The sequence below is a fragment of the Xiphophorus couchianus genome, chromosome 1 (genome assembly GCF_001444195.1).
Source record: "Xiphophorus couchianus chromosome 1, X_couchianus-1.0, whole genome shotgun sequence".
In the NCBI taxonomy this organism is placed as follows: Eukaryota; Metazoa; Chordata; class Actinopteri; order Cyprinodontiformes; family Poeciliidae; genus Xiphophorus; species Xiphophorus couchianus.
In genome coordinates this window covers 2,531,811-2,559,170 of record NC_040228.1, presented here as the reverse complement: position 1 = coordinate 2,559,170, position 27,360 = coordinate 2,531,811, and the positions used below count along the sequence as shown (strand labels likewise).

Genomic DNA, 27,360 nt, shown 5'->3' with positions numbered 1-27,360 from the left:
TAACTATGCAAAAGAATCATGAATGCTGAGTATGCATTCTGTAACCAAACTGCTCATCTGTTACCATCGTACCAAAACGAGGTCAAGCGTAAATCAACGGGAAGTGATGAAAATCTCCTCATATGTCATTTTAGGAGGGAACAGAAGCAGAAGTTACCAGATTAGAAACGGTTAGTTAATTCAGAAAACGGGACTGTTTGACACGGTCGAGAGCGAGACTCGCATTATCTTGTGTAATGGGACGTCTAAAATCATTAGCCTCCACCTCCCAATGTATTGCACTTGATGAAGAATTTACAATCCGTAATTGTTTTCCACTTCATGCACAAATAGTGATTAAAATAATAAATACCATCCCCTGTGTCGCTTCTGTTTTTTTTCCCTTTATCATCCCTTTTTATTCACATCTACCCCCTGCCATTACTCAGTGCATTCATCAACCTGTCACACACCCGTCGCTGCTCTCTTTTTCCTCCATCCTGTTGGTTTACCCTATTTGTTTATCTTCCTGTCTAACATCTATCCCTATTAATTTCAGTGTTGGGTTTTTGTTATCAATCACTCCCTCCGCTCTTCCCTTATCCCCAGAGACGAGAATAGTGATTTTCCTAAACAAACGCCACACTTTCACCTTTCTTGCTGATGGCTGTCAAACATGAAATTACAGAGTTCCGAAGAAAGGGGAAGCGTTTACGTGCTGATGTTGCTTGGCATTACTTTATAGTGAGCAAACAAATGGATGTGTGTTTCACCGAGGAAAAACCAAAAGAAAAATAAAAAAAGATTAAAGGTAGGAACAAGAACTGTTCTCTTACCTTGAATGTTGAATGGGTTGTCGATGACAAAGTTCCCGTTCCACACCACGGAGAGGTCAACCGGCAGGTCGCTGATGCCGCCGCCCTCATAGTCATACTGCAAACAGAAAAAAAAAAAAAAACAGACACAAAGAGCGTGAGAGAAATTGGTGATTCATGATGGGATGCAATGCAAATTGGGCAAACTCTGGAAGAAATTGTTTCATTTGCATAGTGATTCAGCCAGGGCCGCTCTTCGCAGATGCCTGCGACATAGCCCCAAGAACACACGCACGCATAAATCCAAATCTTCCAAACAGACATGTTCCATAAATACGCTGAAAATACGGGTTACAGCCGAACGGGCTCAGAGAAGCGGAAACGGAGGATGCGGGGAGACGAGACGGGACGTTGACGAGGAGAAGAAGGGGAGGAAGGATGAGGGCGCAGCAGAGGTGTGGAGGCAGCCAGAAATCGAACGGTGACGGGTGTGAAAAGGTCCTTTAGTCGTTTAAGCACAAGCTAAGTGGTGGGATGAGGAGAAAAAGGGGAAAAAGACAGATAAGATGCAGAGCAGAGGAAAGTGAAATTGGCATTTCCAATTTGCTCACTGACAGACTGGATTTGGTAGACAGAGCTCGACCGTCCCAGGTGGGACACACACACACACACACGTAAACTCCTGACACAACTTGAACTTCTAGAAAGCAGTTTATAGTCATGTCAAGTTTATTTGTACAGAACATTTAATCAATTAGACAGTTCAAAGTGTTTACATCATACAGTCACAAATTATACAACAAGCAAGAAACATTACATTTTATCAAATGCCATCATCAAAATCAACATTTATCAAATACTGTATGTTGATCAATGTTCCCCTCAAATTTGATCTACTAATCAAAGGGTGTTTTGTTCTGGTTCTGATGCAGAGCAGAACCAGAACCAAAACCAGAACCAGAAGACCTGAGAGGCCTGGAAGGTTGATACAACAATAGCAGATCTTTAATGTACTGTGGTCGTAAGCCAATCCATGATTTCTAAACTACTAACAGTATTTTAAGGTCTATTCTCTCAGTGGAAGGACTGTAAAACTGGGTGATGTGCTCCAACCTCCTGGTTTTAGTCAGAACACCAGCAGCAGCATTCTGAATCAGCTGCTGCTGGACCACTGATCTGTTAGACAGACCTGTGAAGACACTGCTGCTGTACTCAATGTGATAAACTATGGTTTTCTATATGTGTTTATCTTTAGCTCAGATCTTGCTGAGACAGTAGTCCTCTAATCCTGGTAATGTTCTTCAGGTGATAGAAGGCTGATTTTGTAACTGTCATTTAATGTCTCTAAGTCTGATTTTTTTTCTCTTTTTTGCTGAAAGCTATTTTTGCCAATTGGTCATACATATACTTTTAGTATGAATCCTTTGATGAGACCCCAGATATCAAACCAATATATGTATTTCACTACATTATTTAAAGAACCTTTGTTTCTCTAGGCCAGTGCGTCCAACGTCCAAAGTCTGGTATTCCTGAAAAAGATGGGCAGTAAAGAGAAAAGTTAGGGTGAAGCTGTCACGATGAAGAGAAAGAAGTGGCAAAGAGAAGAGAGACATTGTGAGGAGTCACTGTGGGAGTGTGGCCCTCTGTTGAGACATGAAGAAGATGTGATGACCACAGACCAATTAAACCACAGGATTCTGGGAGGTCAACAGCTTCTTAAGATAAGAATTTAACAAAGACACAAAGGAGCGGCTGATTAAACCCGTCCCCTTCCCACTAGTACATTGTGACCGTGATCCATCACACACGAGGTAGACTGTTAACATTATTAGCATCACTTTTGCATCCCACTGGCAAGTGCTATGTGTACAGCAGCCCAGCAAAACCACAAGATCCCCCCTCCCTCACACTATTACTTCTTCTCTACTCCTCCATCTTTGTGGCACGGCCCCCCATTAAACTTTAAGGGTTTCAACTTGTCTGCCTTCACCAAAACACTGGCTGAGCTTGTTCCCCCTGTCAGTCCCTGCCCACCATGCTGGCCACCGCATCATGCTTTATTCATGCTGTCACATGGTTTAAAATGCCGGGACAAACCGCACTGTGACACAGAGCGTCACCCGCTGTCTCACTCACTTTCCGTGGGGAGAAACAGGAAAAGTTGGACACTGATGTTAATGATGGCACACAAGAAGAGAAAGGAAGACACAATCAGGGAAATAAGAAAAGGTGGAGAGCAGCCTAGAAGGTTGAAGCCACTTGATAAACTCCTTTATGAAAATATCAGAACTAGAAACACAAACCGCAGCTATACTCACTTTTTTATTGAGCTAACATTAGCCTGGATTCTTCTTGTGTAATGCTTTGGTTCTTTGTAAATAAAGTCAAGTAATATTAATGGTATGTTCAAATTTTGATAGAGTGACAAATATTTGGGGCATTGTCAAAAACAATCAAAGCGTCCTAAGAGGGTATAGCGTTTAGGCAATAAATGCATATATGCTAGCCTTCATGGAAACAAAACAACATTTCTTTGCAAACCAAGAATTTATTGATAAGAACATTATTTCACAATCACAAATCTTTTGGTGAATACTAAAAAATGACAAAACTATTGGCCACTGGTTTTCTAGCTGAATGTTTTGACTCAGGAAATCTTACCTCATACTTGTTTGTTGTGTTTTTTTATGTAGGGTGTTATACAACAATTTTAATAAAAACCAAGCGCAAATAAAATTTGCAATTTGTTGCAAATTAATATATACAATTTTAGAATTTAAAAATGTCTAAAAACAAAGTACAAAATGACAAGTCATTTTATATTCACTTCACCCTGCTAAATTTAAAAATATATATTTTTTAGAAATAATAAAGTTGTTAGTTTTAAGTGTTCTGAGTTGGTGAAAGATCATGCATATATATTTAAATTAAAATTTCTATATCAGTTTGATGATAGTTTTGCATATGACATCTACTTTCCATTTCTAAATTGATGTCATTTTGTTTTCCCATAAAAGACTATAGAGAATTAGCTAAAACTTACATAATATTTAATATAACAAATCAAACATCAAATTTGATGTTTTTTTCACTCTCTAGGGATCATCACCATCTGCACTGGATTTTGTAAAAAGTCCCATCATATTTGCAAAGATAATTCAATGTGGATCCACTGACTGATAGTATTCCTAATGAAACACTTCCTGTTCATGTCAGATTTCATCTGATAAATGAATGAAGCAACTTGAGGAAAGCAATCAGTGGAGCATTCATCCAAGTCTTTCATTAATAAACAGATTTTTTTCTCAACTGCTAATATTTTTCTGCCCTCTGAAATGTAAAATTTGACTCTAATTAGATTCCAAAGCGTGGGCAGGGTGCTCAGTTTACAGGACCAAAGCATTTGCTTACACACAAAAAGTCCAACAGCCTTTTTTCTTCTTCTACTGTTTAGGAGTTCACCAAATATCTCATGTTATCTTCTGTATGAACATAAAAAATGCCTCAGTGATTTCCTTCAGGCTCACATAATGATGAGACGAGTTTAACTAATTACATCCAATTAATAAATGACTTGCAATCAAGCAAACTAGCATGTATGTATGGGAATAAATTCATTTGAGCTTCACGTCATTGGTTTTATGAAAGTCAAAATCAAAAAATTACTTTTTCTGAAAAACGTCTGGACAATAAAATTCTCACTTAACGACAAATGACAACAAATGTTCCGTTGTTCTGATATAACGTTTTTCATTTTATTTTCGCCTCACTCCAGACTCTCGATTACAGGAAAAAATACAATTGGAAGCAAAGTAAGGAAGAACAAAGTAAAAGAGAAACCAGTAAAGGCATTTTTATTTGTTTTGTCAAGTTTTGTTTGTCTAATGAAATTTTCCTGAATTTGAGACATTTTCTTCCCTAAAATTGTCATGTTGAAAATCCAACATGTCTCGTTTTTATGAAACAATGTCAGAACCCTAGAAATGTGTTCATTTTTCTGACATTTTTACTATGATTTATTTTCAATTATTTAATCAAAACTTAAAATTTCAAGTATTCAAAATCAACAAAAACTGAAGAAATGTGCAAAAGAAGTGTGTTAAGATTTAACAACTTGTGGTGATAAATAAATTTGGACACTCACCACATTAGGTGTGTATCACCAATCAGGGGTCCATGGTGTGGGCAGGAAGGATCTGCAGTAGCAGTCAGTCTTGAAACAATCAAAAGATGCCTCTGACTGAAGACTGTTGCTGTGACAGTTGCATAACACCCTAAAAGCTTAATTTTTATCAACATGTTCTGGACGACATCATCAGTGTGCCAGTTGTTGGGCATCACTGCTAATCCACCGTATTTGCTTTTGCTGCTTCCCTTTAAGGGGCAGTATTATGTAAACTTGATATCTTTGATCTTTACATCATGTTATAATGTTATTTCCAAAAATACACTTGGAGTGTTGCTTTGATTCTTTTATGCATGTCTGAGAAATATTTTAATCTCCAAGGCAACCATTCAGCTGTATAAAATGCCTGGTTGGACCTAGCTCCGCCTTCGAGGTGCAGCTCCTCCTTACAGCTGCAGTTTCTAAGCTTCGCGTCACAGAGAAGCTCCTCCCCCATTCGGCTCCTTCAGACTAGCCAGCAGCAATTAGCAAAAACCTTATAAAACTGCACATCTGCTGAACTCATTATAGGAGCTACTTTTCTGCGAAAGGGTTAATAGGAGCCATGCTGTGATGACTTCCTGTAGGTGGAGTTTCAGAAAGAGAAGGAAAAAGAAGGAGTTTTTAAAGAAACAGAGGTCCAATATCAAGGTGTTAAATCAGCAAGTAAAATTCTTTTTAGTCATATCTGATAATATACAGTATATAGCAACTGAAAGTAACATATTTATTTGATTGTGCTGTAAAATGCCACTAGCTCCTTTAAATGAATAACAAAAATTGCAGATTCTAATTGTGACTCATTCTCTTACTAAGTTCCAAAGTTTTTGGCAAGTCAGTGACTTCTAATGTACCTTTGCTCTTAAAGTGGTGTCAAACCCGGTACTGGTGAAGCCCTGTAGGTTAAAGTCGTACTGAAACACCCCTCTACTGGCCTACTGGCTTGACTTCCCTCCCCAGAGCCCCCAGAGCTGCTGGAAATGAGTAATCAGACTCATTACTGAAGCCTCTGGCCAGCTCCTTTATGTCACTGCATGTAATTAATCTACCTGAGACAACTCATAGTGTGGGCCCCCTAGGGAGATGAGAAGAGAGGAGGAGAAAAAAGGGGAGGAAGACGCCTCAAGAAAGTTGTGTGGATGAACATGGAGGATAGCTCCAGTGCAGATGAGAAGGAAGTGAGAGGAGTGGTGTTAGGAACAGAGTGAGAATTAGCAGAAGAGGAAAGACGGGCACCAAAAGAACAAGGAAAACTAGTAAAAGGGGAAAAAAAGCACAATGACAGCGGGAGGAGACGGAGTGTAACCATGGGGGATGGAGCGAGGATGGGGAGGGGACAACAGAGGGAGGCGAGGTGACAGGAGGGTAAAAAAAGAGAGGGAAGGGAGGAGGTGCAGAAAGTACAAGGTGAGCACAAAGCCGTCCCTGGCCTCATTACAGTAACACAGCAGCCTGGCTCGGGTTCATTCGTTATCTGCTCCTGCACTCGTTTATTCTCCCACTACATGAATCGTCTCCACGGACTGCGTGTCTCCATGGACTGTATGAATAGATATGGTTGTGGTGTGTGTGCGTGTGTGTACGCATATATGCCTAAGCGTCTAAAAAGTGCCGATGTTAACAAAACAGAGCAGCTGGCAGGCGAGGCCAGAGGAGGCAGAAAAACCAGCAGCTGTGCGCATCGAGCTGCGCGTCTGTGTGCGGGTCATCCTGGAGTAATTAGTCATGTTGAAGGATACCGGCGTGTGTGTGTGCATGTGTGTCTGTGTGTTAAAATACACCGCTAGCACACATATACAGCATGCAAGCCCCTCATTTCATCCTGTCTCTACTCAGTTCAACAGAGGCTGGCTAAACAAACAATGTAAAACTGCCTCACTGTTAGTTTTTGCCACAAATGAACAAATATTACAAATATTACCAGACTGTTTTCCGGTGTATCTGAAGAAGCCTCTGACTTGAAATATTCCGTTGTTGTATAACAGTCTGATGAAGAGGATGCTAAGGATGTAAAGGTACTGATTTTATCAAGTTATGTGTGGGTTTACTTTGCATTTAAACTATTTTTATCCAAAAAATAGGAGACAACGTTAATGATTTTTAAAACTAAGAATTGGGTTTGAATTTATTGTAGATTTGCTGTAAGCCAAGGGTTCTGAAACTACAGCCTCAAATACTGTATATACACACACACAAAACTCTGGCATATTTGATCTTCTTTATTACTTTTAATATTTAAATTGCTTGGTTTGATGGCACAGACCAAACTTTTAAACATAGTTATTTAGTAGTCTAAAAGCTCCAATTTTATTGTGCGTCTTGGAAGGTTATTTTTGTTGGGACACCAATGAAAAGACAAACTTGCTACTAGTTAAATTGGTGTATTTTTCCTCATGAACAAGCCTAATGCCAATGGCAGATGTTTTATGTTTAGACCAAACACAGATTAAGATTTATGACCTCATTGGTGAAGTATTATTGGACCATTATTGGAAGTATTATTGGACGTGTTGAAAGTCTCAAGGTGAGACTCAAAGTCTCAAGGTGAGACTTTCAACACGTTATGAACTCTCAAGTATGGTTAAGGTAGCATCACGCTGTGGGTTTGAATGGTTTTTGCTATAAAAACGGAGGCAGAGGACTTCCTCCAAATCTTTTAACTGCACTAAAAAAAGAAAAAGAACAAGATGGCTGACATGGCAGGAAATGGTGAAATGTTCAGCCTGAACTTGGCTGCTGACTACCAAAGACCATCTACTTTCCAAGCAAGCATCTTGCTGAAAGACGTTTGTCCAAATCTTATTTGGAATCAGTAGTATGATAAATTCAAGCCTGAACCTGTGGATTAGAAAAAAAACCAACAAAATAATCTTTTTTTGTTGTTTTCTTTTTTTTATAATTAAAGATGTGTCATCATTAGATCCTTCAAATAAATCATTATGAATCCCAAACTGAATCCCAGATTCCTGCCTGACACCAGTCAGATAAAGATACATTTTCAGACACTCACACACACACGCACACACACACCCAGAGGCATTCATCTTCCCAAATTGGCTGTGCCGGTGTGCCAGATGCATGGACTTGCAGCAGAAAGTTAACACAAACACACACACACACACACACACGCATACTTTCACACACACAAGGCCTATCTATGTGTGTCAGTGCAATAAATCATGTAAAGCAAATTCTTGGTCGTTGCTGATGCTACAGTCTCTGTCTGCTCCACATGATTAGGAAGAAGATCATGTGGAGAATCTCCATATGTCTGTTTCATTTTGGGCTTCCAAACCCCTGGGGAGGAAAGGGTTGTGCGTGGGTGTGTGTGTTTGTGAAAAAAAAAACCCCGGAGGTATCCCCCGCAGCCCGCCTGCATCCTGTGTGCGTCTCGTGAACACACTCTCTCTCGTCTCTGCATCGATGCGTTCCGCAGGTCCCTGGTGTATCTGACTTAGCAAGTTCAATGTTTCACTGTTTGGTGAGGGGCTAAATAATGCACAAAGAGACAGTAAGATTGAACGGATGAGTGTACATCCACTGCTGGCTAATTTTCCCTGTGATTTATTACCCTCGGCTACCCAAGAGTCGCAGGCGAGCCGTGATACATAAACTCACTCCGCCCTGCTGAGAATACGGAACACAATGGTGGCCGAAGTGCCGCTTCACAATCACAGATGGATTTCCATCTATTGATCCTCTGCAGCTTCTGTTTGGACTATAACCACATTTTGTCTTTTATCTGGATAATGTAGTGAATAAAGAAAGAGCATAAACAAATTTCCTCCTGGCATAAGTGACTTACTAGGCGCACTGATCATTTCAGAATTATAGTTTGCCAAATGATTACGGATGTTGTTGGAGGCTTTAATGGAGACAAACCTGCAAAGAAAAGTCTCTTTTTTTACTTTTGATATTTTTTCTTTTTATTAATCTTGTTTTGGTTCAGAATTGTTACCTCTTCTTTGTGGAACTACAGGATTTCTTCAAGTTTCAGCAAGTCAAATTTTGGACTTTTAAAGACCTTTTTAATGACAAAGATGTTTTCAGACACAGTCTGAAAAAAACAAATATCGGGAATGTTTCAGCATAGCAAAACAATTGCATGTAGCAGGTGAGCTAATGACAAAAATTAGCATAGTCTACTCATGATAGATGCAAAAAAACTAGTTTGCTAGAAATAGTATATAAGCAGTTAGTTACTGCTAACTGACTGGAGTCACAGGATACTTACTGCTTAATTATGCTACATGTTGCTAATTTTCATCATGCCTTAGTTAACATCAGCTACTATATTAAAGTCTACTTCATTTATGGCTTAATAGCAAAAACGCAATTAAACAAAGTGTAACGCTCTGTATTGACCACATCCCATTTTGTTTTATTTAAAGCTCACATGAGTCTAGAATATCACCAGATTGATGTTAGTCTAATCTGAAATCAAAGTCCCACCCAAGTTTTGGAGAAGTTTAAAGCTCTTTTTTCTCACAGTACTCTCAAAAAAACCTATTGGCATTTTTGAGATTCAGTTTTAAGGTTGTAGAGTCTTGGAGACCACAACAAGCTGTGGCTGGTGGTAAGAAAAGTATGGCATCTTCTTCAGCCTGGTGGTGAGTGGCTAGAAGAAACACACCAGTGTGTAACATCTTTTATATACCCTAAAGCTGCACTCAGATCAACTTAACGCAGTATAGTACACATAAAATTTTTACACTTATTTTATAGCTCATTCAGCAGACTTTTCAGCTACTGAATTAGCTTATTATGTCTTAAATTGGATTTTCTTTTTCCTCAGCTAAAGAAATGAACTCAAATTAAATGTTTGAATTTACCATGTCTTACAGTGTGAGATGCTACAGCACTGAACTGGGAATGCATTTTAGTTTATTTTTTTTCACGTTTTCACCAGGGTGGCTGATACATTTGTCGTCGCCTGTTGAGAGTCCAAGAGAAATGAGTGTTTTATCAAAACAGCGTTGCACGGTTGAACAACTTCCTACCTAAACCAGACTGCCCCCCTCTCTGCTTTTTCTTTCCCCATCCATTTTATTCCAGAAAAAACTTCCCATCTCCATCTGTTTCCCCCTCATTTGTTTGTTTTCCCCTGTTTGCTTGTTGAACTTGGGTCTGTTTTTTCCTTATACTCTCTTCTTTGCATCCATCCATTTCTTTCTATACAGCACTGTCGTCGTTTCCACCTAATCCCCCACCTCCTCTTCGACTCTCTTTGTCTATTTTGCTTCCTTTTGCCTTTTTTTCACCTTCGTGTGCACGTGTATCTGTGTCCGTCAGTCTATCACGCCGCTGCAATTCATCATCATTTTATCTACAGCTCCCTCTAATTGGATCCTATCACAGTCCCACCTGACAAGCAGACAGGCGGGGATGGGGGGGGGAAACGGGGGCTTTCTCACTCCACCTAGCTCAGCCTCTGGTATCTACCTCAATCAACAGCTGCAAAGTTGTGTTGAGACCCGTGCGTTTCCTATTTTCCTTGACTCTTGCAGAGATAACGCTGGGATTTTATAAAAGATTGATGTGCACTGAGGAATGAAGAATTGAATGGAGGAGTGTGTTGGGGTGTGGGTGTGTGTGTTTTCTGTGTATGAATTCATCTGGTTTTGTCTTGAGTTTCTGCAGAGGCAGGTCTCTGGCTCTTTCCTACAGCATCAGCAGTAGCAGAGGTGTAGTAATGAATGTATCAGAGTCTATCATAAGACTGGGAATGAAAACCTGCACCGCGCTCCAAAACTAACTGCCGTGTTGGTTCTGGTGATGTGGGAGGAGCTTCTTCAATCTGCACTGTTAAAGGCATAGATAGGCAGGAACAAGTATTCATAGAACACACCTATGTATTTTATTGGAATTATATGTAATAGACCTACAAAATATTTTTGAGACAGTGTGTAAGGGGAGCCAATTTTAATAGCAATTCTTGTGAAAGACTGTCAATGTCTACTTTGACTGGGCCGTTTTATACTCTTGTGATTGTATGATAGCATTGTAGACAGAAAATAAAGTAAATTTCAGGCCAAAAAAAATCTCTAAATTTTCTCCCAAAAAACTGAAAGAAATGTTTGACTTTGAAAAGCTGTAAATTTGCTAGAAAAAATTCAAAAACCTTAAAATTAAGATCAGAAATATTTGAGAAAAATACTATTACATTTCTGAGTTTCAAAAGTCGAAAATTTGGAATTTCTAATTTTGACTTTTGAAACTCTGACATTGCCAGGCTACTTTCTAGAAAATTTCTGAGATTCAGCTCAGAAATTCAAATTTTCTTGGCAGAAATGTACTCCTTTTTCTGTCTATAAAGGCCCTAACATGCCATCGAATGATTGCCTTGTATTTACCTCCAATTATTTTCAAATGAACTCTGATCAGCTGCCTTGACCCTCCTGAGGAGAGGCCATCCCACACTACATTTAGGATGATGTGCAGAATCTTCTAATTTTATAACTCTTTGCAAATAAATTACATTTCTCATTTGTCCAGAGTGCCTTCTTCTACAAGTTTACTGCATCTTCATGGTCACCAAGTTTCTCAAACAAACCTTTGAGGTAGGCCTGTCACGATAGCAAATTTTGCTCAGCGATTAATTGTCTCAAAAAATTATTGCGATAAACGATAATATTGTCTGAAGATCTTTTTACACCGATTTAATGGAAATGACGTAATAGTGCATGTGATTTCCTGCCAAAGATAGATGCACTTTATTTTCAAAAGAATATTTAACACTGGAACTGATAAACAAAATAAACAAAACAACCAAAAACAAAATGGATTCTCAGTCTCCATTAACAAAAAATGTACTGGAAGAAAAACTAAACAACATAAAGCCAAAGTGGAAATAAATACTGCATTCAACCAAAAGAGTGCAGATTATGAAGTCTGTATATTATGTTGCCCTTCAGTAATAATTAGATTTAAATAGAGAAGATGGGCACATCGACTACCTGATGCAATAGTTCACACTACACGATTTTTTGCTCCTATTTTTCCCCTTATGACAATCTTAGAACGTTGGTCTTTCTAAGATTGTGTGGTGTGTTATGGTAGATCGTCCTTGCGGCTCCGATCCAAATCAGGGTTTTTCCCCGACTGGGAGCTTAACGCAGCCTGTTGAATGTGACAGGCAGCCAATCAGAAAGCACGGATTCTCCTTAGTGTTTTCTGAGGGGAAATTATCTCGGGGAATCCCAAACAGCTGACACAGCGCAACCCGAAGTCCAGCCGTGGAAACAACATTAATGTTTATTCAACATGCAAAGAATATAGAAATGACAAGAGGAGGAGTTGGAGCGAAATTGCTACCGCAGTTGATAAACCCGGTAACTTTTCAGCTGTTCTTCGTTAACGTGACGTAAATAGGTTCTAATGATTTTCATTCAGTCAGGACTTTACACTGACACTAGTTACATGCATTGCAGGTAGATTGTAGTAAAGCATTGATTAATGCCTGGTTTTAAAATTAGTTCACTGGACTTGTAGCCATTATTTTGTGGCCATTGTTGGACACCACACGGCAGGACCGAACCCGATCGAACCGTTATACCTAGGATTTCTGTCAGGTAATGTGTGGTCTGTCAGGTTTTGAAAATGGGCCGACAATCGGCTGACAGTTCTAAGATCGTGTCCTGTGCACTGGGCTTTACACTAAGGAAATGAGGAAGGGAGGGTCAGTGGAGAGCACCGGAGTTGAGCCTTTTTCATTCGGTGTCATCAACAGAAAGAGAAAAAGGCCGGAAGAGACGATAATGCCGATAATTGAAATGACTTCGATAGTACGATTAATCGATTTATCGTTTATCGCGACAGGTCTACTTTGAGGTCTTTGCAGAAGAAATGCATTTATACTGAGATTAGATTTAACAGCAGTCGGCTCTAATAATTAACTTTGTAGATTCCAATGGTGGGAACATTTTTAATAGTCCACTAAAGTGCCAACAGTCAGAATCAGAATGCCTTTATTGTCTTTGTATAGAAGCACAATGAAAATGACAATATTAGGTAAGATAGGATGAGAAATAAAACAGATATCACACTGTGTCCAAGCAGACACAATGTGGGTTGCAAAAAATCTTCACCAGGTAATAGGGTGGCTCATTTTTTGTTGAGTTAGCAAAAACGCAAACGTGCTAGACTTTACCGGTCCATATCTTTTAGCAGCAGCTGGTAGCAGTGAACTTTACTAAATTTTTAATGATTGAATGCTAAATTGTAAAGGGCTAAATTACTTGGCTGTTTGGTAAACTTTCAGTTGAACACAGTTTAACATCTGTGTTGACATTGTGGTTATTGACTGTGTGACGTTTGGTTGACGTTTATTCTGTAAACGTGTAAACTTAGCAATGCTCAACAGCTACTGAACTGAAACCGCAGGTCGAGATCTTTTAAAGAATCACTTTCTGAAGCGTAAACATTCAGTAAGGTGTGTAGTTACAAATTTTACACTGTATAAGGCAAAACAACGAGTTTCAACATGGTTGAATTTAGCACACTAACATTAGCTTTTGCTATATACCATATTGGTACAGCACTTTAGAGTTAGTGGGACTAATTTGTATGTTTCGGTTAGTGGTGCACACCACTGTCTGAAGCCTATTGGTTACACTTTTACTGTCATAGTAAAGGAGAACGAATACCCAAGCATGCAAAACGTTTCAGATTTTAAATTCTGAAAAATTTGGAACTGATGTGTCATTATAATTTTAGAGTCGTGCTCTGCTTTGTGTTTGTCTATCACATAAAATCACAATGGAAACTTTTTCACAGCACTGTACACTTTTTTTCCTAGAAGGTGTTTGATTAATGCCTGAGAAGGACACCAGGACTAACAAAAAGTCTGTGTCTTACTTTGCCTAAGGAATAGAAATGTCATTCAAAGTAATGAGAGTAAAGGCCAGAATTCCTTTAGAACCATGCTATTTAAATATTCAGCTTGATGAACAGCACTTACTGTTTTTACAGCTCATTCAATATTCAAAAGGCTTCAGAGCAGGCATGTCATTAAAGGACAAATCTGCCAAAAAAACTGGTAATAACAACCCTAAAAGTCAAACCTAAAAGCACAATCACTTCCGTGAAGCAATTACAGGAAGGCGAGCGACTAAATATGCATGATTTACCTCTCTGAAGCACAAAAGAACTGCAGGAGCTATCATTATGATCTGGAAATCAACTTCAATGATATGCCCATGAACTATTTTTGAGTCACCGTCCAACATCAGAAGCAGAAAGAATTCAAGGATCACAGCGCCCGGTGCTCGATCGTTCCTTTTGTAGAGTTCAGAAGTGCCGGGAGGTTGCAAATCAGCAACGTGAACCTGTGGTAATGCAGAAGTCAGCTAAATGAGGCGCAGCAGCTGACAGGTGTGGGACAAGCTGATGGAAAGGAGGTTGGCGGTGCTGCCAAAGCCACACATCGCTTCCCCCCTGCTCCCCCCCCAACACTTTTTGCAGCTTGGTTCCACGTTGGACCGGTCATGTGCTACGTTAGCTCAGAACTGGAATTGGTAAAACGCCTGACGTCCTGACTGGAGCTCAGGAAATGACGACTTCTACAACAGTGACAGCAACACAAAACACGCAAAAGACACAAAAACTCATGACTTCCTGGAAGGTGTGTGAGTTTTCACGCTGATCTTACCATGGTCTTCTGACACTGGATGCTGGAGCTGTTGAACCTCAGCGCCGGGACGCTGTGTGTGCTGCCCTGGATGTGAAAGATGCACTCGTAGTTCTGCTGTCCGGACTGAGGCTGGGGCAGGTTCTGAGCCAGCAGGGTGATTGGCCTCATTACCCCGGCTGGAATGTAGATCTGAGTGGAGGGCAGGATCTGAGGGCAGTCCTGGAGGAAGAATACGAAGAGAGGAAACATAAATAAACGGCAAACATTAACTTCAACTTCCCATCACCATCCATTCAAATTCAATGTTTTAAATCAACTACTGTATTTTTCAGACTATAAGCCGCTACTTTTGTCCCATGCTTTGAACCATGCGGCTTGTAGCCCGGTGCGGCTTTTCTGTGGATTTTCCTTCAACCACCATGGGGCTCTTTAGCAGGAAGTAAATCATTGGAAATCAAACTTTGCAATCAAAGAAAGTGTTGATTTTCATTTAGCACAAGCTCATGCTAGCAGCAGGCACGATGGAGAAATTTCTTCAAGCTCATACCTCCTCATCATGGAAACAACACGAAGAAGTTCATATGATGCAGCTTTTAAGTTGAAATCTATCGATCTGGTAGTACAGATTGATAGCCGCTGCACGTAAGCTCAGTGTGAACGAATCCATGGTTTGACGTTGGAGACGCCTCTGCTGCTTCCTTGTGGAAAACCGAGAGCAGCGGAGATACCAGCAGCTTATAGCCCGGTGCGGCTTATATATGTACATTTCCAGTTTTTTAAAAAGACTTTGCGGGTGTGGCTTATAGTGAGGTGCGCTCTATATCTGTTCTAAGCTGCTTTTTATATTGACAGCATGTCATATTTTATTCTTATTTTATCTTGTCTACATTGCTACTCAGTGGTGGTTGTTGTGTGTCTTGTCTCTATGCTGCTGTAACTGCGAAATAATTTCCCTGCTGGGATGAATAAAGTAATTCTATTCTATTCTATTCTATAGTCCGGAAAATACGGTAAATACAACTCAATGTGATGTGAAACACTGTGATACAATATAAAACATAATATGTCACAATGTAATGTGAAACATTATATCATCCACTATAGTATAGTACAATGGTACAATGTAATAGAACACCATATATGATGCATCACAACATACAGTATGAGCCTACAGGATATAATATGAATAAACTATAATATTAGATGATATAATATGAGGTGGCGTGGCGTGAATGAAGCAGAAAAATTGATTTGTAGCTGAATAAAAAACGCATATTTTTTAAATTCAAGCGCAATGAGCCACAATCCAGTATAAAAGTAATTATAGGAAAAAAATCAGAACTAAGCTGAGTTTGTTTTCTAGATTATGCTCATAAATGGGAAATGTAAACTTGGTGACTCTCACAGGTATACAAAGATACTACAAAGCATTAGGGACATTGTAAATTTAAAAAATAAATAAATAAAACTCCCACCAAAAGTCAGGAATTTCTAGATTATGTTCACATATTTACAAGTAAAAAACCCCAAAATTCTATGTTGATGAAAAGGTAAAAAAAAAAAGGGTACATTTCCAGATGAAACTTCATAAATTTAATGTTTTTAGTTTTCTTTTTTATCGCAAAGTTCTCACTTTGCAATTACAGAGAACATCTCAGTATTTTAAATGCATGACTTTTATACACGCACAAGTCTCTCTTTCTTATATAAATGTGGAATTTATCTAGAAACTTTAGAGTTTTTTGCTGGAAGTGTACTACAGCAAAGTACACATTACACATTATTTTTCCCTTCATCTTCAATAACCCGTATAGCCCGTTGTGGAAAAAAAAGTTTCTAAATAGTAACTAAGGCAGTAAAATTGTTTAAAAAAGCAAGGAGGATGGAAAAGAAGAGTGCAAAAGTCCCCAAATACAAAATTGGGCAGAACATCATAAAGTACTACAAAATTGTACACAGCTCTGGGTTTGACCAACATGCCATACTTAAGATGTCAGTTCAGAAATGACATTGTATCAAGACGATCAAACTAAATTAAATTGTTGAAATGACAATGTAATTTCTGCAGAGCTCTTCCCTACCAGTAGGTGGCTCCACTCAGAAGATAATGAAGCTCTCCTGGGAAGGCAGCAGAAGATTAAAGAAGCTAATTCCTGGAGCTAACTTTTGTCTTTCGTATGAAGGGATTGCATTTTTCAATACAAACTCATTAGAAAAAGAAAAACATGCGTCTCATGTCCGTGAATCATTACTTAACCTGAATGCCAGCATGAAGCAAAGCAAGAAGAAAACAATATATCATCATCGCTTCAATCCATAGAAAAAACATGCAGATTTAAAAGTGACTAAAAATGCCTTTGGCAGCGCAATTTGGATAAATTCCCTCACGTCCATTATGATGAATCCGTTTTCTTTTCGCTTCCCAACAGCGTTCTACCATACTGGACGCTAATCCAGCGCCATTCCAGCTTCCTTTGTTCTCCGGCCGACATCAACCAGCCTAAAACCCTTTCTTACAAATGATCATCTCTCAGGAGGATCAGCTCGTTTTTTTTTTTTTTATTTATTTTTTTTTTATTAAACACTGAATATTGAATGTAGCAGTGACTGGTTTAAAAAAAATAAAAAAGTACAAGCCAATTTGGAAAGAGAGCCCCGTTGCCATATTAATGAGGCTTTTATGGATATTAGGCATGTTTTGGCTTAAAGAAACCCATCACAGCATATTCTTATTCCTTCTGTGCGCACCAAACCAGCAGCCCGAGGCAGCATTTCCCACCATACTGTACTGCAACACTGTTCAATGGATTAAAGTGAGATAACTGGGAGTTCAGCACTTTAAACAGCCACCTTCTTGATGCTTTTTAACCAAGAGCAAATTGGCCAAGACAGCATATTTTATTATGTTAATAGAGGCAAGGAAATGTTGCTTTTTTGCCTTAGCTAAAATAAAAGACAATAAAGGGAAAAAAACTGGTGTTTTTTTTAGAATGCTTCACCAAATGAGATTTAACTCAGTCAAGATTAGAGAAGTTTCTTTGGGTCGCAGGTGAAAACTCTTGAATCTTCAAGTATCATATCAGGGTACAAGATTTAAACTGTTTTACTTTCTCTGAAATCTAAACGTGTAAAAAAAACAAAAAAAATCAGAAACAAGTAGTTTCTACCCTTCAGATTAACCTCAACAGCGAGACAAGGATGTTGTAAATCATTGATAGGATGTATGAATATTAAAAAGCAAATGCAACAACTAATTCCACTTCAAACACCATCAAGCCCACTGTAATTGTCCTATTGTGATAGCAAACATTTGTATCAAAGAGAAATCTCAGACAGCAGGATGCTATGTAAGCAACAGGGAAGCAGAGCAGAACCATACCAACAGTTTTATTAATACAGTCAGAAAAAAACGTGAGTCTAAAGGAAAAGGAAAATGCTGGGAGGATGGCATAACACCAGCCAAAAACCTCTTACTCTTTCTCAAAAGTCTTCATACTGTGTAACAACTAATTGAGAAACTGCAACAATATTTCAATGACCTGTTTCAATATATTATGATTATAGGGATAATAATGTAAAAAATACCTCTGTTTAAAATCACAGATACTTAATTTGAGAGATCCATGGTGGATGGATGGATCCAGTAAGGGTTTATGCCCCAAAGTTAAGGGGTTTTAACAATTTTCATTTTAAAATGGTAATTCTAGAAAAATCTAAACAGTAATTGTCACGTTAAAAATTGACTTTTCCTCTGTGGACTTTTTTGACAAACCTGCTGTGACAAAATCCAAGATGTTTCTAGGAACATATCCTCAACACACTTGACCAGGCCAGATTTGACATTCCCCAACTCTTAGTTCATCCTTCTCCTGGGTCTAGGATTCACCTACTTGGCCCACCATCTTTGGAACACACTCCTTTTAAGACATTTCCGTCGTACTCGACACCAGGGTTAGTCAAATACCTTCAACTCCGCCTTATCTCAAAACCACTCTCCCATAGCATTTTGGATAATTTTCAACCACTCACTCCAAAATATTCCTTTCCCGTTTCAGACGCCTCAGACAAGGAACTCTGTTGTATTTTTCCTCTGAACAATTATTTTCTGTAAATATTGTGAATGTTCCGTGACTAATTCTAAATAGTAAATTACCTCAAAACATCACAGCAGTAATACTAAAACTACAACTGTTAGCATAATAACCATTAAAACAGGTTAGCTTTTTATCCGTGTGATCAGGTGCTATCATTATCGCAACTAAAAACGTATGAGGTAAAATAACTTTCTGTGAACTCCTCTACATAAATGCTGATATTTTTTTCCTCACAAAGTAAGAGGAAAGAAAACTGATAAGATATCGAATCAATGCCAGGAAGCTCAGTGAAGCAGACTGTTAGTCAGTGAGGCTGACAGTCAAATTTTAAGCAGTCACAGATGCTGTCAGAATGCTCACAAGCCGATTTTAATCTTAGAAAAATAACAAAAAAAGATGAGCTGAAGGAAATATAAGGAATAAAGGGAAGGTAAAAAGAAAACACAACAGACTCCCTGAAGGCATCAGTCGGGATGGAAGAAAAAGAAATGTACAAAGGAGCATGGATGAATCCCATAATGACGGAGAACCGTTGCATGTTTTTACAAAATAAATGAACATGGAGGCAGAATATTGGAGGTATTGTTTGGATGATTGCTCCCTCTGTTTTTGGATGCTGTGTGCCTCGACAGATTTTTTGATGGTTGTTATGATGCGCAACCGTGGCAACAAGGTGTTTTCACAACAGGGAGCAGCTGATTAGCATCTCAAAAGCTAAAGTTCAAACCATATCTTCCTTCGATCATAAAGAACGTGTCTCTGCCTGGCTTTCCGACCATACAGGCAGAAACAGATTTAATGAGGAGAAGCAAAAGCAAATGATGGGGATCAGCAGTGGTTGCCAATAACTGAAGGTCAGGACATGTTTCCATGCAATATTATCTATGCTGCCCAAAAATCGAGCTGCTAGTTTTAATCAGAGGCTTCTTCAGCTCAATGGCAAAACTGACTGCTACCCTTCCTTCACACATCAACATCCACAACATCTTTTTAAAGATACTTGGATGATACGACTTAAAACTTTTAATTTCTCTTCTGCATACGTATGTGACTCACCATGAGTCACATACTACTAAGGTCACTTTACTACTAAAGTAAACCTGAACCTTCAGAGGCACATAAACAGTTACAAAGTCAACCTTATATCACATGAAAAACATTTAAACGATAACAACTTATGTCTATCCAAGATCTAGAGAAAGTCATCCATGTGTTTTTCTTTAGTCACATTGATTACTCCAACAGTGTCTTAAAAAAAATCCATCAGATGGGCTACTGCAAAAGAACAGAGCTTGTTACTAGTTTTTAGAGTTTGATGTATCCCTAATAGTTTGAGTTTTGCCAAAACTAAGCATCCGACTTTGAAACCGACAGCAAAAACTGACCACCAGATCAATTTATGGGCTCTGCACATAAAATATACTGTAGATGCATCTGAATCACGGTGGCATTCCTTTGAAGAACGTGATTGCACTCAAACACATCCCTCACATTGGGCTTACATGTATTGCACAAAAGACGCCACTGCACAAACCCCTGAAAGGGAAAGAGAGGGCAGCACACAAAGGAGGCAGGGAGCGAACAAAAGATTCAGCAGCAGAGGATTGTGGGAGCTGTTTCATTAGGAGTGGTGACAGGTGTCAGAGCTGAGTCTGCATCAGATAGCGGAGCGGCTCAACACAATGAGACACAACAATCTCCTTTACCTGGGGGAATCCTCTAATGCCTCTTTTCTCTCTCCACTCTTTTCTCTCTTCCTGCAGTTCACAATTGATCTTTTCTACATTCTGTGTAGCATCCCTGTTTTTACCCCTACTTTCACCTTCTGTTTGATCCTTTCTACTGGGATAACGCTAGATGCATTCCCCTTTCTTTTTCCTTCTCCCCAGGACGTTCTTTAGATCCACACCTGGAATTCTGCCACTCGTTGCGCCTGGATACCGATCTGTACAACTGCAGATCAGCTAGAGGAAAAGCCTTGTTAAAATCTGAAATTATATCATTGGGATTTAGAGATCAATGAAGATGAGATTTTGTTAGTCATGCACGCCACAAATCTGGAATTTATTGAAAGTGTGATGGAGGTGGGAATTTATTGCATTGTTTATCATGAACATTTTCTTAAACGAATTTTAATTTATCCTTCAGGAATAGCCACACAGTTATCTAAAAAAGTAGTAATCAGGAAACTGAATATAAATAAACAGAACACGTTTTACCTGCAAATACAATAAATAACATGGATTATATTGGAAGCATAATATCGCCATCTAGGGATAAAGGTGGGTGGAATAAGAGTGGAACTACTTGAACATAATGTTGCTCCACTATGAATAAATAAGTTGTATAATGAAAGAAGCTAAACTCCTGCTACAAAGTTTAGCAGGAGTCCTGTAAACTTCATTGTTTACAGGAAGCGATCAGAAAGAAATCTTTGCCAGCGATAGAATGTCTTCAACATTCCTCTTTCTCTGACTTCAATTGCTCAATATGTGGAAGCGTGGCCAACACAGACTTAACGGCTTTGTTCATTTCCTCTGCTGCCATTGATAAACTACACTCTTAGACAGTCTCCCATTCTAACAGTGTTCACAGCTTCCCCTGATTGCTGATTGGAAAATCTACCAGAGAAATTGAGCTCTATGAGAGAAATCCCAGACAAAGCACTGAAGGGAGATGAGAATCAAGTGGAATTGTAAAAGAAAGGACATGGGCTAAGTCAACTTCACAAAATCTGCTAAAATTTGTGAAAAAATGTTAGAAGACACATGAATACATTTGTGAGGCACTCTAGAAACGTCTCTAGAAAAACTAAGTTCTTGAAATCCTTGGACTTGATTATTAAAGTGAGGATTGCCTTTATTTTTAAAAACCTATGGACAAAAATGTTGCAACTGGCCTGCAACAAATAAAAAAGAAATGCACGTAACACACGCACAAACTGAACATCTCACACTAAAACACACACACACACATGAACACACTCTGACACCAATCCAGAGCTAAATCTTGCCCTCTGGCTTTGAGCTGTAAACTAGTGCTGGGGCCTGTGGAGTGTTTTACAGTAGCCTTGGGGCCAAACACACAGATGCTGTGATCAAAGGAGAGGAAGGTAAGCCTTCAGAAAGAAATTAGTCTGAGCCTCTCTTCTGAACTGCTGCTGTTAAATCTCTATTAGGGTTTCTAGCAGTTTCTACCACTGTCTGCCTGGGTAGTCACTGCACTATGCTACGTTATTATAGGTCCAGAAAAGATTTTTTTTCCTAAAATTTATTGATATTGAAGCAATTGACTCGAAAAACTACAACAGACAAAAACGAGTCGAATTCAGAATTCATGTTAGCAATTGTTGGATGGATTTGAACTATTATTATTAACAGGTTACGTTTTTATCACGAACATCAATTTGTTTTTGTTGAGAAACCAGAAAATAAACTTATATTAATAATAACCTAACATTTTTAAATGTAGTTGTATAAAAATTAACTTAATTTTTAATTTACCGCAATTTTTGTTCAGAAGAAAAAAAAAAATTCTCCAAACTATTAAATTTAAAAGAGGTCAATTCTGAAACGTTGTTTTAATAGTGACAGCTGTCAGGGCAAAAGTGCTCAGAAGTCTGAGTTTCTGTGTTCCTAATTGAAGAAACAACTAGAATATCAACATAAGGTTAAGGTTTTGAGTTATATACAACTATATGGCTTCTAGTAGAAATAGTTAGTGAGCATGAAACGACTGATAGTGAATATGTTGGCAGAGTAGATCTGTCACAATAAATTTTGTTGGATGATAAATTGTCCCAGAAGTTATTGTGCTTAATGATAGTATTGTTTTGAGTCACATAATGCTAATGGGGTAATAATGGAACTACACCCTCAAATATACTTTAATTTCCAACAAACATTTAACAGTGGAACTTTAAGACATTTTAAACATTCAAAATAAATAAACTAAACACTTCTGTGTCCAATAAAATGGACACAGAAGTATTTGGAAACAAAATTGTCCTTCAAAAAAGTATCTAGTTTAAAAAAATGCACCAGACCAAAGACTTTTGTCATCCAATCTTTAGTAGAAAGTGAGAAAGAAATGAGAAAAACATTCATGCAAATGTAAATGATCAAGCTCGTTTTAATTTATTATGCGATTAATTTATATATTGCTTATTGCAACAGGCCTACGTACTGTAAGTGTTTGAATGAAAGAGCGTTTTGTTGTTGACTTGTATCAGTCAAAAAATGTGCTTCTGCATCAGTTTGAAATTTGGACCGTTGCATTCAGAGTTGCAAAGCTGCGAAACAAATAAATAACTTAAAAGTTTGTGGAAAGCCAAAAAACACTCAACAATTATTAAATCTTCTGCCACACAGAAAAGACGGAAGAATTCAGCAGAGACAATACAAACAGGCCTCGTATTGCATTGCGAGGATTGGCTTAGCTTTTAAATTGAGAAAGTGGTTGCTAGAAAAACAACACGTTTTATTGTGTTGGCCTTGTCAGCAAACCTGATTCGATGACAGCCCGATACATGTGCGCATTTGTGTTCCACAAAGGAAAACTGAGTGCCTTTTAAACGCATAGCAAGTGAATCAATCACAATTGTCGTGTTATTTGTTGCTGTGATGGCCTTGCTACAAACCACGGTGCAAAGCAGACATCAATGCTATAGACTTTGCATTGTGTGGGTTGGCATTCAGAGTTTCCAGCGACGTTTGAGTTAAAAAAAGACAAACAACTTCACTGGTTAGGTTGAACGAGGGATTTAGGTGGTTTGGGAAACATACACAAGATCTTAAAACACACACACTTTTAAATGTGTGTATTTTACACTTTAACAGCAAGTTAAAGTGTAAAATAAATGACAAAATGATACAATGTTTCAAAACATTTTTTCTACCTTTAGTGTGACATGTTTCCTCTGTAATTCGACTGAAAACATTTTTGAAGAACCTTTATAATTACAGTTTAACATTCACTTTCCTTGAGTTTACACCCAAGAGCTTTTATACATCTAAAATTTTAATTACATTTTCTCATTCTATTGCTCAAACTAGAGTTTGCACGAAGGTAAACAAATGTTCAATAAGACTTCCAATTAGCATCTTGAATTCTTAGAAGTTAACAACACGGTGAGAGTTACATAAATGTCCAATAAGCCCTGAATGTGTTCTAAAGGTGATGACTTCCTGTAGTCTCCATGTTTCCAGGATAATGAGCAGGGCTGCAGGATAAAATCCTTCTCTAAAGAAAACACCTTTGCTTCAGTTAATCTCTTACAACCACTTATGAGATGCTGAAAGTTAACTTAAACTTTTTGACGTCATTTCTAAAGCTGTATTTGGCATGAAAACACCTCTACACATCACTAAAAGAACACCATGGGAACAGTGAAACATGCTGGGATCCTGTTCTGCGGTCACTTTTCTTTACATAGAACTGTGTTTTGGCTCAAAGTGGTTGAAATTTGTGAGTGATCCCAAATACCATCCAGTTTGACCCAAAATCTTCAGGTGCCTAGAAAGTTGAAGATGAAGAATTTTTACAAATGATATATGCTTTACTATAAGAACTCTTACATTTTCAAATGATGTCAAAATAATTCTGAGGAAAAATCCTTTGGGGTCTGCAGGAGAGGTGAACTGAAAGGTAAAGTCAAGGTTTGGGATTCTGATAGACCACCTACCAATTAAAGACTGCATTAACTCCAACAAGATTGCCAGTACAGCAGTTAAAACTGGACATGATTTTTGGTGAATTCAAAGAAAAAATTAAAAAATTACTAATCATAGTCTCATTTTGAATATATGAGAAAACCTGGGCTTTTTAATCAAGGTGCATAGACTTTTGAGATCCACTGTAGATCCTGTGTCACCTAAAGGAGCCAAAGTTTCTTCAGTTTTTCTTGGACAGGAAGTTCAGGATACAGTCAGTGGTTATCTAACAGAACACCTGAGGGTTTCACATGCACTACTTAAAAACAGCACAGTTTTCCAATCTAACTGGAAAGATGTGTGTACACATCTTCCTAACATCTGATCTCCTCTCGCCCCCCTCTGGTCTCTACCTGCCCTGTGGTTTATTTAACCACTGCAACACCTGCAGTCATGAACTCCAGCTGACTAGGACACCCTGCTGCATTTTCATATTGACTTTTCCTCTCCTCCTCAGTCTAAATCACTTCTCTTTTCCCTTCACCCCCCCTTTTCTTATCCTGTGCGGACAAGAGAAAAACATAATGGGAGGCAATAATTTACTCTCCCAGAACTAGGAAAGCGTTTGTGAAGCTGCAACGGAGAATTTTTTTGTAAAAGAAAACAAAAAAGCGAGTTAATTCATGTCAAAGACAAAAAAAGAGAAGTGGAAAACAATTGTTTGATTTTTGTTTGCCTGCTTATTTTTCTTCTTCTTGATTTTCATCATGATGACAACGCTACACTGACAGCGATGTCACACATGAGGCGAGTTCCCCGATTGGCTGCTGGCCGTCACCGACGAGGCCACCTCACTGAGGCACAGACAACCTCAGAGTATGACGGATGAAGAGGTCCGTGTGTGTTTGTCTGTGTGTGTGTATTACAGAAGGTGAGAGGGGGGGGTCAACGCGGTGTGGATGGTACCAACGGATTAAAGTCACAGACCAATGGAGCGTTTCAGAAAGAAGGGGGCGAGACCCTATTGACCGGTTTTCTTCTCCACACACACAGAAGAGACGCTGATATGATGACCAAACGTCCCAGTAGAAGAGGGAGAGTAATCCATTCAGCAATATCTCAGTTGGACACACTAACATAGTTATACCCTTAGAGAATAAATTTAACAGGAGGTAACACACTCTCACATACCAGATGTACAGCGGATCATGCAGTAAATCCCAGCAGGTCTCACTACTCAATCTAAAGGGAGACAATTCATGCAACGGTACACACAAAGGTTCTTACCAACAGATTTTTTTTCTCTTTTTCCACTTTTCTTTTCTTTTTTACCTGATCAAGCAAAACAAAAACAAAAAATCTAATTTAAGAACAATGTCACTAAGACACAACTTGGCTAGAACCAAAGCATTAGCTTGATAGACTTGATAATGGAGAAGGGGCTTAGCTTGAGTCAAATCCAACAACTTGAGTCTACATCAGGTCTCAGACGTTTCTTTGTGTTTGCGACTTCAATTCAACTCAATTCTGAGACTCAAGTCCAGATCCAGTGGCTGGTGCTTTCCTAGTTTATGAAAACTGCAAAAAGATACTGCTTTTAGTGAGATATCTACTAGACTGACAATGTAGCCCTTTATCAAAAGAGTCCATTAGAATAGTTGTGTCCTGAGTGTTATCTCTGATGGATAAGTGTGATTGTGTAGCTATCTGTTGGGATGCTATCAGGTCTGGATGGTCAAAGAGGAGGATGTAGACGATAAGCATCAGCTACCCGATCAATAGCTGCTCCTAAAATACCTGTTTGCGTGTGTGTGTGTGTGTGTGTGTGTGTAGTTCAGAGAGTAACACAGTGGATACATGTCAGATAAAAAGTTATCCAGAACTGCCTGTCTAGGTGAAGTTTTGTGCTCTTTTTCTTTTGGCCTGCAGGTTCAAAATTTGATGAATTTTGTTTTATAGCATTGGAGAATGACAAAGTGCTCATTGCCACATGGGAACTATCCATAAGGAGTCCTACAGTCTATTTTAAATCACGACCCAGGGAATAATGAGAGACTTCTGTGACCCAGCTTGGAGTCAGGCAACCTTTTCAAGGTCAGTGTAAAAACCAGTGATGAATGCTCAAACTTTCACAGTCAAAGGCATGAGGTTGTGACTTTCACCTTCTTAATCAGTTCTGAATCTGGTTTGGTAAAGCTTAAAAATCACCAGACAAAGAAAACTCATCCATGCTATACTAACTTTCAAGAAAATGTAATAGGGCCCAAAAAACACTCCTTTACAAAGCTTGATTCATCTTTGCTTTTTGACTCATTCCCTGTGCTTCAGTTCAACAAGAAAACTTTTCAACTGAGTTCCTAGTCGTAGTCTCAGGTGGAAGGAGGGCAGGCACCCCATCGGGACTCTTCTGTTCAATAAAAGGCACTTTGAACTGCGCTAGAAACCTTTTGGAGTGTCCACCCACTTACAACCCTTTCCTGTGGGGAATATGAAGATAGTTGAAGTGGTAAAGATAAAGGCTTTATGCCATTATAAACTGGAGATGCATGAATAAAAACAACAGACTGACTTCGTTACAGCTTAATCTGAAGAATTTTTAAAATTCACTCTTAAAAACATTGCAAAGTTGAATACATAATTTTCATATAATTTAACTGGGGAAACATATTACCTCGTCCTCATGTTTGAAAAACAAGTAAAACTGCAAAGGAAAATGTGTCTAGAAAAGGGCAATAAATATAATGAGATAGCAGAGTATTGGGTGCCTACTGAATTTAGAGTGTGGCTTACATACATACATATGCTGATGCATAACAAGGTATTAAAGCTGGAAATTTGGAGTTAAAATTTTGCCATTCTTCATGTCAAAATGTCACACAATTAGCAACGTCAGTTAACCTGTAAATAATATTGCTTTTAAAAGACAAGAGTCTTCAAATTCTGAGAGTAAAGATAAATATCCTCAGTCCTTAGTGTACCTACATTATGACCGTGGAGGCTTGAAGTGCCCAAATATTCACTTGTA

General features: G+C 38.6%; 1 protein-coding gene across 2 annotated transcripts in view; it reads right to left on the bottom strand.

Annotated features, from left to right (window-relative positions):
• LOC114144895 (plexin-A1-like) overlaps positions 1-27,360 on the bottom strand; it is a 286,607-nt gene that overhangs the window by 76,574 nt on the left and 182,673 nt on the right. For both annotated transcript variants that reach the window (XM_028018126.1, XM_028018134.1), the window contains exons 10-11: positions 14,609-14,809; positions 816-912 (exon numbers count right to left, since the gene is read on the bottom strand). In XM_028018126.1, coding sequence (XP_027873927.1) covers positions 816-912; positions 14,609-14,809 — 298 coding nt within the window. The remainder of the gene's footprint in view (positions 1-815; positions 913-14,608; positions 14,810-27,360) is intronic.